General features: G+C 52.8%; 1 protein-coding gene across 1 annotated transcript in view; it reads right to left on the bottom strand.

Annotated features, from left to right (window-relative positions):
* Positions 1–2,899: 2,899 nt before the first annotated feature.
* LOC137311631 (netrin-G1-like) overlaps positions 2,900–16,796 on the bottom strand; it is a 53,905-nt gene continuing 40,008 nt past the window's right edge. The window contains exons 6-7 of the mRNA XM_067978737.1: positions 4,499–4,633; positions 2,900–3,171 (exon numbers count right to left, since the gene is read on the bottom strand). Coding sequence (XP_067834838.1) covers positions 2,942–3,171; positions 4,499–4,633 — 365 coding nt within the window. The 3' untranslated portion in view covers positions 2,900–2,941. The remainder of the gene's footprint in view (positions 3,172–4,498; positions 4,634–16,796) is intronic.

The raw sequence follows: 16,796 nt of genomic DNA, 5'->3' as shown, positions 1-16,796 counted from the left end.
TGTGTACACTGTTTCTCCGTTTTTAGATTAAAGACATTTTGACAAAATGGCATCTGTACTTTGAATAAAACAAATTGCTGGCAATAAACAGCACAACTGACTCAGGATCCCACCCAAAACGTTGCCCCTCAGATGCTGCCTGACCGGTGCAGAGCTCAGTTGGTTTCCAAAGAGTTAGTATGCAGGTGCAGCAGGTGATCAAGAAGGCCAACGGAATGTTGGCCTTTATTGCTCGGGGGATAGAATATGAAAACAGGGAGGTATTGCTGCAGTTATATAAGGTATTGGTGAGACTGCATCTGGAATACTGCATACAGTTTTGGTGTCCATACTTAAGAAAAGACATACTTGCTCTTGAGGCAGTACAAAGAAGGTTCACTCGGTTAATCCCGGGGATGAGGGGGCGGACATATGAGGAGAGGTTGAGTAGATTGGGACTCGACTCATTGGAGTTCAGAAGAATGAGAGGCGATCTTATTGAAACATATAAGATTGTGAAGGGGCTTGATCGGGTGGATGTGGTAAGGATGTTCCCAAGGATGGGTGAAACTAGAACTAGGGGGCATAATCTTAGAATAAGGGGCTGCTCTTTCAAAACTGAGATGAGGAGAAACTTCTTCACTCAGAGGGTCGTAGGTCTGTGGAATTTGCTGCCCCAGGAAGCTGTGGAAGCTACATCATTAAATAAATTTAAAACAGAAATCGACAGTTTCCTGGAAGTAAAGGGAATTAGGGGTTACGGGGAGCGGGCAGGAAATTGGATATGAATTTAGATTTGAGGTTAGGATCAGATCAGCCATGATCTTATTGAATGGCGGAGCAGGCTCGAGGGGCCGATTGGCCTACTCCTGCTCCTATTTCTTATGTTCTTCTGTTCTATTCTGTGACTGGAGAGTTGTGCGACTTGCTGGGGCTCGGGAGTTTGAGCTCATGATCCAAGCTGCCACTCCAGGGCAGTGCGGAGGGAGTGCTGCTTTGTCTGGATTCCCGGGCCTTCTCCTTCACACCTCGTGAGAGGAGGTGAGAAAGCCCCAAACAGCAGGTGAGTGCCTTTATTGCACGGCTTGTGGGCCCGGAGGAGCAGGAGTGCTTCCCCCAGGCCCAAAAAGCTTCCCTGGGGCAACCCCTCCACCCCACGATCTCCGACCCTCCTACACACAATCACCAACCTGCCCCTACAATCTCTGACCCCCCCCCACGATCTCCGACGCCCCCCCCACGATCTCCGACCGCCCCCACGATCTCCGACCCCCACCATGATCTGTGACCCCCATACGATCTCCGACCCCCCATGAACCCCCCCCCAACGATGACACCCGAACACCCAGATGACTCCGGAACCCCGATGACCTTCGATGACAGCCAACCCTCCCCCCCACCCCGATGACCCCACATCGCTCCCCTGCCCCAACCCCCGCGCTCCCTGTCTAACACTTACCTGCTCACATCATCTTCCTTGCTCTTCTCCCGTCCGACTGAGACCAGCCTGTCAATCCGGACGGCCTCTCGGGCGTAAAACTGTCAAAAAAAACCTAAAAGACGTCCTGGCATCAAAATCCTAAGGACGTCCAGGAAACCCGGACTCAGGGAATTCTCCCCCTGCCGACTTCCGGGCTCGGAGTTAAAATTTCGGCCATCGTCTTCGATCCCCGCCACAAACTCTGTTCCCTCGCTGCTGATTCCACCCCCTCCCCCCCTCCCTGGCCACTGTCTCCGGCCGAAACAGACACAGCTCTCCCCCTCTCCCTCCCCCCTCCCCCTCCCCCTCCCCCTGAACCCCTTCCCCCAGACACACAGTCAGGACCCAGATCAGGAGACCAGGACACTTTCTGCAGCAGCTTTTATTGTTGTCCAGAGTAAAGCATCAAATCCTTTCCTGGATCTTATGACACTTTCCAGAGCTGTAAACTCAGATTCTTTGATGTCAGCACGTTGCAGTTACAGAGAAATCTGTGCACAGGAAAATCATACAAATAAAATAAAACCGTCTTATTCCCCCCGTCGCTGGGAATTACACAGTGAGAGATATATTCATCAACACAAACCGCGATTCATACAAAAACTACATGGAACATTGTGGGATTGCAAGAAAATAACTTCATCTTAATACAAAAGAATCGATAAACGCACTAACACTCTCCACTCACTGCTCAGGATTATTCCCCCATCGCTCTGATGTGCTCCAGGATTACACACAACGGGCACTAAAGCCCAGGTTGTAGGCCGCTCGAAGCCGGCCCACAGATTTCCTCAGGTCACGATGTACCGACAGCAATCCCTCGCAGTGAGTGAGGGAGGGAGGGAGAGGGAGGGAAGGAGTGAGGGAGGGAAAGAGTGAGGGAGGGAAAGAGTGAGGCAGTGAGGAGTGAATGAGAGTGCGAGGGAGTGAGTGTGAGTGGAATGAGTGAGGGGCGAGGGAGGGACCGACGAGGGAGGGAGTGAGTGAGAGGCGAGCGAGCAAGGGCTGCACCAGAGCGGGGAACGGCCTCCTCTGAGCTCCACAAATTTTCTGCCATGTTTCCTACATTCCAACAGTGACGACACTTCAAAAGTACTTCATTGTCTGGAAAGCTCTTTGGGACGTCCTGAGGTGGTGAAAGGCGCTATATAAATGCAAGTCTTTCTTTCTTTCTTCTTTCCCAAAGCTGGCCATCCGAGGCCAGGCTGGCGATTGGAGAATGAATATTAGCAGCTGCCTCCCTCCCTCCCTCCCTCCCTCCGGCGGGGGGTCTGAAAGTACAGTCCCCACTGACTGCCCATTCCTTCAGGGCTCGGAGATACAGTCGGGCTCGGTGGGTGGGTGGGTGGGCTCAGGCCTGGGTTACAGTTTGCCTTTCCCGGGCCGGGGGGCGGGGACCGTGTTTAACGGGGACGCAGTAAACGCTGGATTCTCCTCCGCTCTTTGCACCTTCCCGTGAGCGTCCGTGGTGCTGGAAGCGGGTCAGAGCGCCGGGCGTCCGTTAGCGGTGGTTAGCAGCGCAGTGAGTGACAGCAGCACCCGGTGTAAGGTGGGGTCCCGGGGGGATTGGGAGACACACCCTCCTGCTTCCTTCCCACACTGGCCTTTCTCACACAGGAGCCCGGTGTAGGGAGCGGGACAGCGACACCTCCCATTGTCCTCGCACACTCCTCCGTTCTGACACCGCGTCAGCAAGTTATCGCACACGCCGGCTGCAAGAGGTCAGAGAAAAGAAACGTCAGGTCACTGAAAATCTCCTGACCTCAGAGATTGTTTGAACTGTCGCCGCTCCCAGTGTTTCACTTTTACACCAACATCTACTTGCATTTATATAGCGCCTTTAACGTAGTAAAACGGCCCAAGGTGCTTCACAGGAGCGTAAATCAGACCAAAATTAACACTGAACCACATAAGGAGATATTAGGACAGGAGACCAAAAGCTTGGTCAAGGAGGTGGATTTTAAGGATCGTCTTAAAGGAGGAGAGAGAGGGGGAGAGGGGGGAGAGGTTTAGGGAGGGAATTCCAGAGTTTAGGGTCCAGACAGCTGAAGGCACGGCCGCCAATGGTGGGGCGAAGGAAATGGGGGATGTGCAAGAGGCCAGAATTGGGGGAGTGCAGAGATCTCGGAGGGGTGTAGGGCTGAAGGAGGTTACAGAGATAGGGAGGGGCGAGGCAACGGAGGGATTTGAATGTGAGGATGTGAATCTTAAAATTGAGGCGTTGCTGGACCGGGAGCCAATGTAGGTCAGAGATCACAGGGGTGATGGGTGAATAGGACTAAATTGATGGTTAAATACTGAAGGAGAGACTGAGGGTTAAATTCTGTGCCCAATTATTGTGTCCAATTCTGGGATGTCAAGGCCTCGGAGAGGGTGCAGAGGAGATTTACCAGAATGGTACCAGGGATGAGGGACTTCAGTTATGTGGAGAGACTGGAGAAGCTGGGATTGTTCTCCTCAGAGCAGAGAAGGTTAAGGGGAGATTTAATGGAGGGGTTAAAAATTATGAAGGGTTTTAATAGAGTAAATAAGGAGAAACTGTTTCCAGTGGCAGGAGGGTCGGTAACCAGAGGACACAGATTTAAGGTAATTGGTGAAAGAACCAGAGGGGAGATGAGGAGAATTTTTTTTACACAGCGAGTTGTTCTGATCTGGAAGCAGATTCAATAATAACTTTCAAAAGGGAACTGGATAAATACTTGAAAAGGAAAAATTTGCAGGGCTATGGGGAAAGAGCGGGGAAGTGGGACTAATTGGATAGCTCTTTCAAATAGCCAGCACTGCCTCGATGGGCTGAACGGCCTCCTTGTGTGCTGTCTGATTCTATGAAATGCTCCTCACTGAACTCCAGTCCCTCCCTTTGCGAGGAGCTGTGCCACTAATTGTTTCTGAGGGTGATGGGGGAACCCAGGAGGGTTCCTTGTCTAAAAGCCTTTGTGTTTCCCCCCCTGGTATCTCTGCTCTCGGATCCACTGCTGACCCTGACACACAGGAGCCGGGTGGAGTGAGGGAGGGTCTGGTGCTGGAACGGTTACTTACCTCGGCAGCCCCTGTGCCAGTAATATCCGGGCAGGCACTTGTCACACTTGGGCCCTGCTGTCCCCTCCTTACAGTCACAATATCCCGTCTCATTACAGCGATCATGGAGTGAGCCATAGGGGTGACACTGACAGTCTGCAGAAACAAGACAACACACACACTACACATGGCTGTTCCCAATAAAACCCATCGACACAACCTCAGGGACACAAATGACTCGGGCCCAGGACAGGGGACGAGCCGACTCTGGGGGGAAACAAGTCTCCAACAGTTTACAAACAGCGTCAATCGTCCACACACTGATTGGACACGGCCCGTGTTCCACTCCTTGGGGTGACTGCACACAATTAACGCAGGTTAACAAGACCATAAAAAGCAAACCAAGCTCCGGGGTTCATTATCAGAGAGAGAGAATTCACAATCAGAGAGGTTATGTTAAACTTGTACAGAACCTTGGTTAGACCACACTTGGAGAACTGTGCACAGTTCTGGTCTCCATATTATAAAAAGGATAGAGAGACACTGGAGAGGGTGCAAAAATTCATCAGGATGATACCAGAACTGAGAGGTTATAAATATCAGGAAAGATTGAACAGGCTGGGGCTCTTTTCTCAAGAAAAGAGAAGACTGAGGGGTGACCTGATAGAGGTCTTCAAAATTATGACAGGGTTTGATAAGATAGACGGAGAGAAGATGTTTCCACTTGTGGGGGAGACCAAAACTAGAGGCCATAAATATAAGACTGTCATTAATAAATCCAATAGGGAATTCAGGAGAAACTTCTTGACCCAGAGAGTGGTGAGAATGTGGACCTCACTCCCACAAGGAGTAGTTGAGGCGAATAGCATCAAGGGGAAGCAAGATAAACACATGAGGGAGAAAGGAATAGAAGGATCTGCTGATAGGGTGAGATGAAGTCAGGAGGGAGGAGGCTCGTGTGGAGAATAAACACCAGCACAGACCAGTTGGGCCGAATGGCCTGTTTCTGTGCTGTACATTCTCTGTAATTCTATGTGTGGAGAATGGGAAGGAGATGAGGAAATGGAGAGAGAACATTGATGTTAGACAATGGGGGGAGGGTAACATTGAGCAGAGGCGAGTGATGCTGCTACAATGAAGGATGTTCGTTTGCCGAGAGTACAAACAACATACAAATTCCAGAAAAACAATGGAGACAGGGAAGCAATGATTATATCGTCACAACACAGGGCTTTCAATTTACCTCAGGGCCAGGCCTCATCGCGAGGGAAAGGTCGGACCGGGTCTGATCTCTGGGGAAAGGTCGGACCGGGTCTGATCTCTGGGGAAAGGTCGGACCGGGTCTGATCTCCGGGGAAAGGTCGGACCGGGTCTGATCTCTGGGGAAAGGTCGGACCGGGTCTGATCTCTGGGGAAAGGTCGGACCGGGTCTGATCTCTGGGGAAAGGTCGGACCGGGTCTGATCTCTGGGGAAAGGTCGGACCGGGTCTGATCTCTGGGGAAAGGTGGGACCGGGTCTGATCTCTGGGGAAAGGTCGGACCGGGTCTGATCTCCGGGGAAAGGTCGGACCGGGTCTGATCTCTGGGGAAAGGTCGGACCGGGTCTGATCCCCGGGGAAAGGTCGGACCGGGTCTGATCCCCGGGGAAAGGTCGGACCGGGTCTGATCTCTGGGGAAAGGTCGGACCGGGTCTGATCTCTGGGGAAAGGTCGGACCGGGTCTGATCTCTGGGGAAAGGTCGGACCGGGTCTGATCTCCGGGGAAAGGTCGGACCGGGTCTGATCTCCGGGGAAAGGTCGGACCGGGTCTGATCTCCGGGGAAAGGTCGGACCGGGTCTGATCTCCGGGGAAAGGTCGGACCGGGTCTGATCTCTGGGGAAAGGTCGGACCGGGTCTGATCTCTGGGGAAAGGTCGGACCGGGTCTGATCTCCGGGGAAAGGTCGGACCGGGTCTGATCTCCGGGGAAAGGTCGGACCGGGTCTGATCTCCGGGGAAAGGTCGGACCGGGTCTGATCTCTGGGGAAAGGTCGGACCGGGTCTGATCTCCGGGGAAAGGTCGGACCGGGTCTGATCTCCGGGGAAAGGTCGGACAGGGTCTGATCTCTGGGGAAAGGTCGGACCGGGTCTGATCTCCGGGGAAAGGTCGGACCGGGTCTGATCCCCGGGGACAGGTCGGACCGGGTCTGATCTCCGGGGAAAGGTCGGACCGGGTCTGATCTCTGGGGAAAGGTCGGACCGGGTCTGATCCCTGGGGAAAGGTCGGACCGGGTCTGATCTCTGGGGAAAGGTCGGACCGGGTCTGATCTCTGGGGAAAGGTCGGACCGGGTCTGATCTCTGGGGAAAGGGGAGCTGATTCCTTTTGCTCAGCCCTATCGCAGGTTCCTTTTTGTTTCTTTATCTTGTTTTGGGCTGAAATCTGAAGGGTGAAGGAAGGAGGCGAGAGCGGAGATTGTAACAGGAACTGACCTAGGCAAACGTTGTGATGGTCCAGCTCTGCTGACGGGTTTCGGTGATAGCCCAGTCGGCACAACTGGCAGTGTCGGCCTCTCGTGTTGTGCTTACAGCTCACGCAAATGGTGGTGGTGAGCAGCTCGATGTAACTGCACCGGTTCGAGTGGCCGAAACATTCACAGTCTTGCAAGGAGAAGACAGAAAGTGTAGACGGGACGTAGACAGGACGTAGACGGGTCGCAAACTTCGAGCGGGTCACATGCTGCAGGAATGAGAGGCGGAGAGGGAATGTCTGGAATGGGAGGGAGGGGAGACACTGAGACTTTTAGCAGTGAGGGGAGAACATCAGACTCCTGGCTCGATACGGTCACATTGAATCAGGCAGATGGCGATGGATGGGAACGTTCCAGGGTTTATAGAGTCCAGTGGTGTGGCTCAGTGGGCAGCACTCTCACCGCGGAGTCAGAAGGTCATTGGGTCAAGCCCCACTCCAGAGACTTGAGCCCAAAATCCAGGCCAACACTCGGAGTGCTGTACTGTCGGAGGGGCAGTAATGAGGGAGTGTTGTACTGTCGGAGGGGCAGTAATGAGGGAGTGCTGTACTGTCGGAGGGGCAGTACTGAGGGAGTGCTGTACTGTCGGAGGGTCAGTAATGAGGGAGTGCTGTACTGTCGGAGGGGCAGTAATGAGGGAGTGCTGTACTGTCGGAGGGGCAGTAATGAGGGAGTGCTGTACTGTCGGAGGGGCAGTAATGAGGGAGTGCTGTACTGTCGGAGGGGCAGTAATGAGGGAGTGCTGTACTGTCGGAGGGGCAGTAATGAGGGAGTGCTGTACTGTCGGAGGGGCAGTAATGAGGGAGTGCTGTACTGTCGGAGGGGCAGTAATGAGGGAGTGCTGTACTGTCGGAGGGGCAGTAATGAGGGAGCGCTGCACTGAGGGAGTGCTGTCCTGTCGGAGGGGCAGTAATGAGGGAGTGCTGCACTGTCGGAGGGGCAGTAATGAGGGAGTGCTGTACTATCGGAGGGGCAGTAATGAGGGAGTGCTGTACTGTCAGAGGGGCAGTAATGAGGGAGTGCTGTATTGTCGGAGGGGCAGTAATGAGGGAGTGCTGTACTGTCAGAGGGGCAGTAATGAGGGAGTGCTGCATTGTCGGAGGGGCAGTCGTGAGGGAGTGCTGTACTGTCGGAGGGGCAGTAATGAGGGAGTGCTGTACTGTCGGAGGGGCAGTAATGAGGGAGTGCTGCACTGTCGGAGGGGCAGTAATGAGGGAGTGCTGCATTGTCGGAAGTCCTGTCTTTCGAATGAAACATTAAACCGAGGCCCTGTCCACCCTCTCAGGTGGACGTAAAAGATCTCATGGCAGTATTTCGAAGAGCAAGGTAGTTCTCCCCATTGTCCTGGCCAATATTTATCCCTCAACTCAACGTCACTAAAAATAAATTATCTGCTCTTTATTTATTGCTGTTTGTGGGATCTTGCTGTGCGCAAATTTTCTGCCGCGTTTCCTACATTACAACAGTGACCACACTTCAAAAGTACTTCTTTGGCTGTAAAGGACATTGGGATGTCTTGAGATTGTGAAAGGCGCTATATAAATGCAAGTCTTTCTTTCTTCATCTTTCTGCTGTAAGCCAGTAGCATTGTTTGAGAGCTCCTCCCTTACTTTGTGTTAGTGACCTCGAGTGATGAGATACTTGGCCGTGTCTGACCTTGCTTTGTGTTAGTGACCCCGAGTGATGAGATACTTGGCCGTGTCTGACCTTGCTTTGTGTTAGTGACCTCCAGTGATGAGATACTTGGCCGTGTCTGACCTTGCTTTGTGTTAGTGACCTCGAGTGATGAGATACTTGGCCGTGTCTGACCTTGCTTTGTGTTAGTGACCCCGAGTGATGAGATACTTGGCCGTGTCTGACCTTGCTTTGGATGAGCTGCGTCAGGAGAAATCAGCAAAGATTAATCCCAGATGGAGAACAACGCGTGGTCTGAACAGAACATCTGTACTGTGCGCACAAACACATCGACTCGAGACTGCACGGGACAGTAAGTGGGTCCGAGAGACAAGCAACCAGACACTTCCATCAAAACCCAACAAATATTTCTGAAAATCGTCACAGATTTCAATCTGCTGGGGTCAGACAGATGTTTGCAATGATTTCAATCTGCTGGGGTCAGACAGATGTTTGTAATGATTTCAATCTGCTGGGGTCAGACAGATGTTTGTAATGATTTCAATCTGCTGGGGTCAGACAGATGTTTGTAATGATTTCAATCTGCTGGGGTCAGACAGATGTTTGTAATGATTTCAATCTGCTGGGGTCAGACAGATGTTTGTAATGATTTCAATCTGCTGGGGTCAGACAGATGTTTGTGATGATTTCCTGCCAGAAGTTACTTTTCAGCTGATAGATTTTTTTTAAAGATGATGTCAGCAGTGAAACCTCACTATCCACAGGATATTGGAACAGGAGGAGGCCATTCAGCCCCTCGAGCCTGTTACACAGGAACAGGAGGGGGCCATTCAGCCCCTCGAGCCTGTTGCACAGGAACAGGAGGAGGCCATTCAGCCCCATGAGCCTGTTACACAGGAACAGAGGAGGCCATTCAGTCCCTCGAGCCTGTTGCACAGGAACAGGAGGAGGCCATTCAGCCCCTCGAGCCTGTTGCACAGGAACAGGAGGAGGCCATTCAGCCCCTCGAGCCTGTTACACAGGAACAGGAGGAGGCCATTCAGCCCCTTGAGCCTGTTACACAGGAACAGGAGGAGGCCTTTTAACCCCTCGAGCCTGTTCTGCTGTTCATATAAGATCACAGCTGATCTGTACCTCAACTCCATTCACCCTCCTTTGCTCCATATCCCTCAATACCCTCACCCAACAAAAATCTATCGATCTCAGTCTTGAAAGCTCCAATTGACTCCCTGCATCCACAGCCTTTTGGGGGAGAGAGTTCCAGATTTCCACTCCCCTTTGTGTGAAGAAATGTTTCCTGACATCACCCCTGAACGGCCGAGCTCCAATTTGAAGATTATTCCCCCTTGTTCTGGACTCTCCCACCAGAGGAAATAGTTTCTCTCTATCTACCCGATCAAATCGTTTAATCATTTTAAACACCTCGATCAGATCAACCCTCAATCTTCTAAACTCAGGGAATACAAGCCTGGTTTATGTAACCTGTCCTCTTAATTTAACCCTTTTAGCCCTGGTATCATTCTGGTGAATCTGCGCTGAACCCCCTCCAGGGCCAATATATCTTGTCCACATTGAACTCCATCTGCCTCAGTTTTGCCCACTCACTCAGTCTGTCCATGTCCCTTTGTAACTTCCTGCTCCCATCCCCACGACTGACTGTGTCTCCGAACTGAGTCTCACAAACTTCAATAAAAACAAACTCCTTCTTGCAGGGGTCAAGTTGCTCAGTTGAAAGTATATTTTTTACATAAGGTTATATCTCATGTGATCCAAGGTGAGGTTGCCAATTGGATACAAAATTGGCTTGACGACAGAAGACAGAGGGTGGTTGTAGAGGGTTGTTTTTCAAACTGGAGGCCTGTGTCCAGCGGTGTGCCTCAGGGATCGGTGCTGGGTCCGCTGTTATTTGTTATTTATATTAATGATTTGGATGAGAATTTAGGAGGCATGGTTAGTAAGTTTGCAAATGACACCAAGATTATTGGCATTGTGGACAGTGAAGAAGGTTATCTAGGATTGCAACAGGACCTTAATAAATTGGGCCAGTGGGCCGATGAATGGCAGATGGAGCTTAATTTAGATAAATGTGAGGTGATGCATTTTGGTAGATCAAATCGGGCCAGGACCTACTCCGTTAATGGTAGGGCGTTGGGGAGAGTTATAGAACAAAGAGATCTAGGAGTACAGATTCATAGCTCCTTGAAAGTGGAGTCACAGGTGGATAGGGTGGTGAAGAAGGCATTCAGCATGCTTGGTTTCATTGGTCAGAACATTGAATACAGGAGTTGGGATGTCTTGTTGAAGTTGTACAGGACATTGGTAAGGCCACACTTGGAATACTGTGTACAGTTCTGGTCACTCTATTACAGAAAGGATATTATTAAACTAGAAAGAGTGCAGAAAAGATTTACTAGGATGCTACCGGGACTTGATGGTTTGACTTAGAGGGAGAGGTTAGACAGACTGGGACTTTTTTCCCTGGAGAGTAGGAGGTTAAGGGGTGATCTTATAGAAGTCTATAAAATAATGAGGGGCATAGATAAGGTAGATAGTCAAAATCTTTTCCCAAAGGTAGGGGAGTCTATAACGAGGGGGCATAGATTTAAGGTGAGAGGGGAGAGATACAAAAGGATCAAGAGGGGCAATTTTTTCACTCAAAGGGTGGTGAGTGTCTGGAACGAGCTGCCAGAGGCAGCAGTAGAGGCGGGTACAATTTTGTCTTTTAAAAAGCATTTGGACAGTTACATGGGTAAGATGGGTATAGAGGGATATAGGCCAAGTGCAGGCAATTGGGACTAGCTTAGTGGTATAAACTGGGCGACATGGACATGTTGGGCCGAAGGGCCTGTTTCCATGTTGTAACTTCTATGATCCTATGATTCTATAATTTTATTCAATCTGAACAAACGGTCACAGTTTCTGACCCTCGCCCACAGATAATAACAACAACCTGCATTTATATAGCGCCTTTAACGTAGTAAAACGTCCCCAGGCCCGACACAGGAGCGATTATCAAACAGAATTTAACACCGAGCCACATAACGAGATATTCGGACAGGTGACCAAAAGTTTCATCAAAGAGGTGGGTTTTGATGAACATTTTAAAGGAGGAGAGAGAGGGGGAGAGGCGGAGAGGTTTATGGAGGGAATTCCAGAGCTCAGGACCTCGGCAGCTGAAGGCACGGCCGCCAATGGCGGAGCGAAGGAAATCGGGGATGGACAAGAGGCCAGAATTGGAGGAGTGCAGAGATCTCGGAGGGGTGTAGAGCTGGAGGAGGTTACAGAGATAGGGAGGGGTGTAGGGCTGGAGGAAGTTACAGAGATAGGGAGGGGTGAGAGGCTGGAGGAGGTTACAGAGATAGGGAGGGGTGAGGGGCTGGAGGAAGTTACAGAGATAGGGAGGGGTGAGGGGCTGGAGGAAGTTACAGAGATAGGGAGGGGTGAGGGGCTGGAGGAGGTTACAGAGATAGGGAGGGGTGTAGAGCTGGAGGGGGTTACAGAGATAGGGAGGGGTGTAGGGCTGGAGGGGGTTACAGAGATAGGGAGGGGTGTAGGGCTGGAGGGGGTTACAGAGATAGGGAGGGGTGTAGGGCTGGAGGGGGTTACAGAGATAGGGAGGGGTGTCGGGCTGGAGGGGGTTACAGAGATAGGGAGGGGTGTAGGGCTGGAGGGGGTTACAGAGATAGGGAGGGGTGTAGGGCTGGAGGGGGTTACAGAGATAGGGAGGGGTGTAGGGCTGGAGGAAGTTACAGAGATCAGGAGGGGTGTAGGGCTGGAGGAGGTTACAGAGATAGGGAGGGGTGTCGGGCTGGAGGAAGTTACAGAGATAGGGAGGGGTGAGGGGCTGGAGGAGGTTACAGAGATAGGGAGGGGTGTAGGGCTGGAGGAGGTTACAGAGATAGGGAGGGGTGTAGGACTGGAGGGGGTTACAGAGATAGGGAGGGGTGTGGGGCTGGAGGGGGTTACAGAGATAGCGAGGGGTGAGGGGCTGGAGGAGGTTACAGAGATAGGGAGGGGTGTAGGGCTGGAGGAGGTTACAGAGATAGCGAGGGGTGAGGGGCTGGAAGAGGTTACAGAGATAGGGAGGGGTGTAGGGCTGGGGGAGGTTACAGAGATCGGGAGGGGTGTCGGGCTGCAGGGGGTAACAGAGATAGGGAGGGGTGTAGGGCTGGAGGAGGTTACAGAGATAGGGAGGGGTGAGGGGCTGGAGGAGGTTAATAAGATAGGGAGGGGCTGGAGGGGGTTACAGAGATAGGGAGGGGTGTAGGGCTGGAGGAGGTTACAGAGATAGGGAGGGGTGAGGGGCTGGAGGAGGTTAATAAGATAGGGAGGGGCTGGAGGGGGTTACAGAGATAGGGAGGGGCGAGGGGCTGGAGGAGGTTACAGAGATAGGGAGGGGTGTAGGGCTGGGGGAGGTTACAGAGATCGGGAGGGGTGTCGGGCTGCAGGGGGTAACAGAGATAGGGAGGGGTGTAGGGCTGGAGGAGGTTACAGAGATAGGGAGGGGTGAGGGGCTGGAGGAGGTTAATAAGATAGGGAGGGGCTGGAGGGGGTTACAGAGATAGGGAGGGGCGAGGGGCTGGAGGAGGTTACAGAGATAGAGAGGGGCGAGGGGCTGGAGGAGGTTACAGAGATAGGGAGGGGCGAGGGGCTGGAGGAGGTTACAGAGATAGAGAGGGGCGAGGGGCTGGAGGAGGTTACAGAGATAGGGAGGGGCGAGGGGCTGGAGGAGGTTACAGAGATAGGGAGGGGTGTGGGGCTGGAGGGGGTTAAAGAGATAGGGAGGGGCGAGGGGCTGGAGGAGGTTACAGAGATAGGGAGGGGTGTGGGGCTGGAGGGGGTTACAGAGATAGGGAGGGGCGAGGGGCTGGAGGAGGTTACAGAGATAGGGAGGGGTGTAGGGCTGGAGGGGGTTTCAGAGATAGGGAGGGGTGTAGGGCTGGAGGGGGTTACAGAGATAGGGAGGGGTGTAGGGCTGGAGGGGGTTACAGAGATAGGGAGGAGCGAGGGGCTGGAGGAGGTTACAGAGATAGAGAGGGGCGAGGGGCTGGAGGAGGTTACAGAGATAGCGAGGGGCTGGAGGGGGTTACAGAGATAGGGAGGGGCGAGGCCAGGGAGGGATTTGAACGTGAGGATGAGAATTTTAATTGCGAGGCGTTGCTGGACCGGGAGCCAATGTCGGTTCAATCAATCGCTTCTCCGGGTCCAATCACTGCCCGGGTTGGAGCTCGAAGCCGAGCGAACGCTAATTAGCTGGAATCTGGTCTGTGGAGCCGATGATTTAATGGGGGGAGGCCGCTGACAGGCTGTTATTATGGGATTTCAGTAATTCGAGTAGGTTGAGTGTTTGAAAGACAAACTGTGTAATCCAGTATCTGACTGAGTCTCCCTGTTATTATTCAGCGAGACTGAATCCAGTAACAATCACGGTCAGTCATTAAGGACAAAATAGATAATCATTGAAGACATTCGAACGAGTTTATCTTTCGTTAAGTTTGTGCCAGTGATGAAGGTTTTGATGGTCTGTTTTTTCATGTCGGTTCTGGCTGTACCTGGGCAGGAAAGGGGCAGGTTTGGGTCCAAAGTGTAACGTTTCATAGAAACCCAGGGTGTCCCAGTCCCAGTCCCAGTCCCAGCATCGCACATGTTCCTGTCCAGTATCGGACTGTGATACAGACACTCTGTCCCGGTCAGTACGGGGAGTTATGGACACTCTGTCCCGGTCAGTACAGGGAGTTATGGACACTCTGCTCCCGGTCAGTACGGGGAGTTATGGACACTCTGTCCCGGTCAGTACGGGGAGTTATGGACACTCTGTCCCGGTCAGTACAGGGAGTTATGGACACTCTGTCCCGGTCAGTACGGGGAGTTATGGACACTCTGTCCCGGTCAGTACGGGGAGTTATGGACACTCTGTCCCGGTCAGTACGGGGAGTTATGGACACTCTGTCCCGGTCAGTACGGGGAGTTATGGACACTCTGCTCCCGGTCAGTACGGGGAGTTATGGACACTCTGTCCCGGTCAGTACGGGGAGTTATGGACACTCTGTCCCGGTCAGTACGGGGAGTTATGGACACTCTGTCCCGGTCAGTACGGGGAGTTATGGACACTCTGCTCCCGGTCAGTACGGGGAGTTATGGACACTCTGTCCCGGTCAGTACGGGGAGTTATGGACACTCTGTCCCGGTCAGTACGGGGAGTTATGGACACTCTGCTCCCGGTCAGTACGGGGAGTTATGGACACTCTGTCCCGGTCAGTACGGGGAGTTATGGACACTCTGTCCCCGGTCAGTACGGGGAGTTATGGACACTCTGTCCCCGGTCAGTACGGGGAGTTATGGACACTCTGTCCCGGTCAGTACGGGGAGTTATGGACACTCTGCTCCCGGTCAGTACGGGGAGTTATGGACACTCTGTCCCGGTCAGTACGGGGAGTTATGGACACTCTGTCCCGGTCAGTACGGGGAGTTATGGACACTCTGTCCCGGTCAGTACGGGGAGTTATGGACACTCTCTCCCGGTCAGTACGGGGAGTTATGGACACTCTGCTCCCGGTCAGTACGGGGAGTTATGGACACTCTGTCCCGGTCAGTACGGGGAGTTATGGACACTCTGCTCCTGGTCAGTACGGGGAGTTATGGACACTCTGCTCCCGGTCAGTACGGGGAGTTATGGACACTCTGTCCCGGTCAGTCCGGGGAGTTATGGACACTCTGTCCTGGTCAGTACGGGGAGTTATGGACACTCTGTCCCCGGTCAGTACGGGGAGTTATGGACACTCTGTCCCGGTCAGTACGGGGAGTTATGGACACTCTGCTCCCGGTCAGTACGGGGAGTTATGGACACTCTGCTCCCGGTCAGTACGGGGAGTTATGGACACTCTGCTCCCGGTCAGTACGGGGAGTTATGGACACTCTGCTCCCGGTCAGTACGGGGAGTTATGGACACTCTGTCCCCGGTCAGTACGGGGAGTTATGGACACTCTGTCCCCGGTCAGTACGGGGAGTTATGGACACTCTGTCCCCGGTCAGTACGGGGAGTTATGGACACTCTGTCCCGGTCAGTATGGGTGTTGGTTTGCGTGCTCAATGTAGCCGATGGTTTGGAATGTCATGGACAGCATGCGAAGGGTTAAATAAACGGGAACGAGTTCATGCAAAATACGGGAAACGAAGGTGAAGAGATTGAGGCCGAGAGACACTCGTCCAGTTCCCATTTCTGTATCTGGGAGAACGGGATTACAACAGGTCCCGATTGATCTCGGTATCAGGAACCAGACAGCTTTCCACAAATACACTCAGTCCCTGTTCACACCTACACCTGTTCCACACTCAGTCCCTGTTCACACCTACACCTGTTCCACACCCAGTCCCTGTTCACACCTACACCTGTTCCACACTCACTCCCTGTTCACACCTACACCTGTTCCACACTCAGTCCCTGTTCACACCTACACCTGTTCCACACTCAGTCCCTGTTCACACCTACACCTGTTCCACACCCAGTCCCTGTTCACACCTACACCTGTTCCACACTCAGTCCCTGTTCACACCTACACCTGTTCCACACCCAGTCCCTGTTCACACCTACACCTGTTCCACACTCACTCCCTGTTCACACCTACACCTGTTCCACACTCAGTCCCTGTTCACACCTACACCTGTTCCACACCCAGTCCCTGTTCACACCTACACCTGTTCCACACCCAGTCCCTGTTCACACCTACACCTGTTCCACACTCAGTCCCTGTTCACACCTACACCTGTTCCACACTCAGTCCCTGTTCCCACCTGCACCAGTTCCACACTCAGTCCCTGTTCACACCTACACCTGTTCCACACTCAGTCCCTGTTCACACCTACACCTGTTCCACACCCAGTCCCTGTTCACACCTACACCTGTTCCACACTCAGTCCCTGTTCACACCTACACCTGTTCCACACTCAGTCCCTGTTCACACCTGCACCTGTTCCACACTCACTCCCTGTTCCACACTCAGTCTCTATTCACCTACACCTGTTCCACACTCAGTCCCTGTTCACACCTACACCTGTTCCACACTCAGTCCCTGTTCACACCGACACCTGTTCCACACTCAGTCCCTGTTCACACCGACACCTGTTCCACACTCAGTCCCTGTTCACACCGACACCTGTTCCACACTCAGTCCCTGTTCA

Source organism: Heptranchias perlo, unplaced genomic scaffold (assembly GCF_035084215.1).
Source record: "Heptranchias perlo isolate sHepPer1 unplaced genomic scaffold, sHepPer1.hap1 HAP1_SCAFFOLD_376, whole genome shotgun sequence".
NCBI lineage: Eukaryota > Metazoa > Chordata > Chondrichthyes > Hexanchiformes > Hexanchidae > Heptranchias > Heptranchias perlo.
This window is presented reverse-complemented; position numbering and strand designations above follow the sequence as displayed.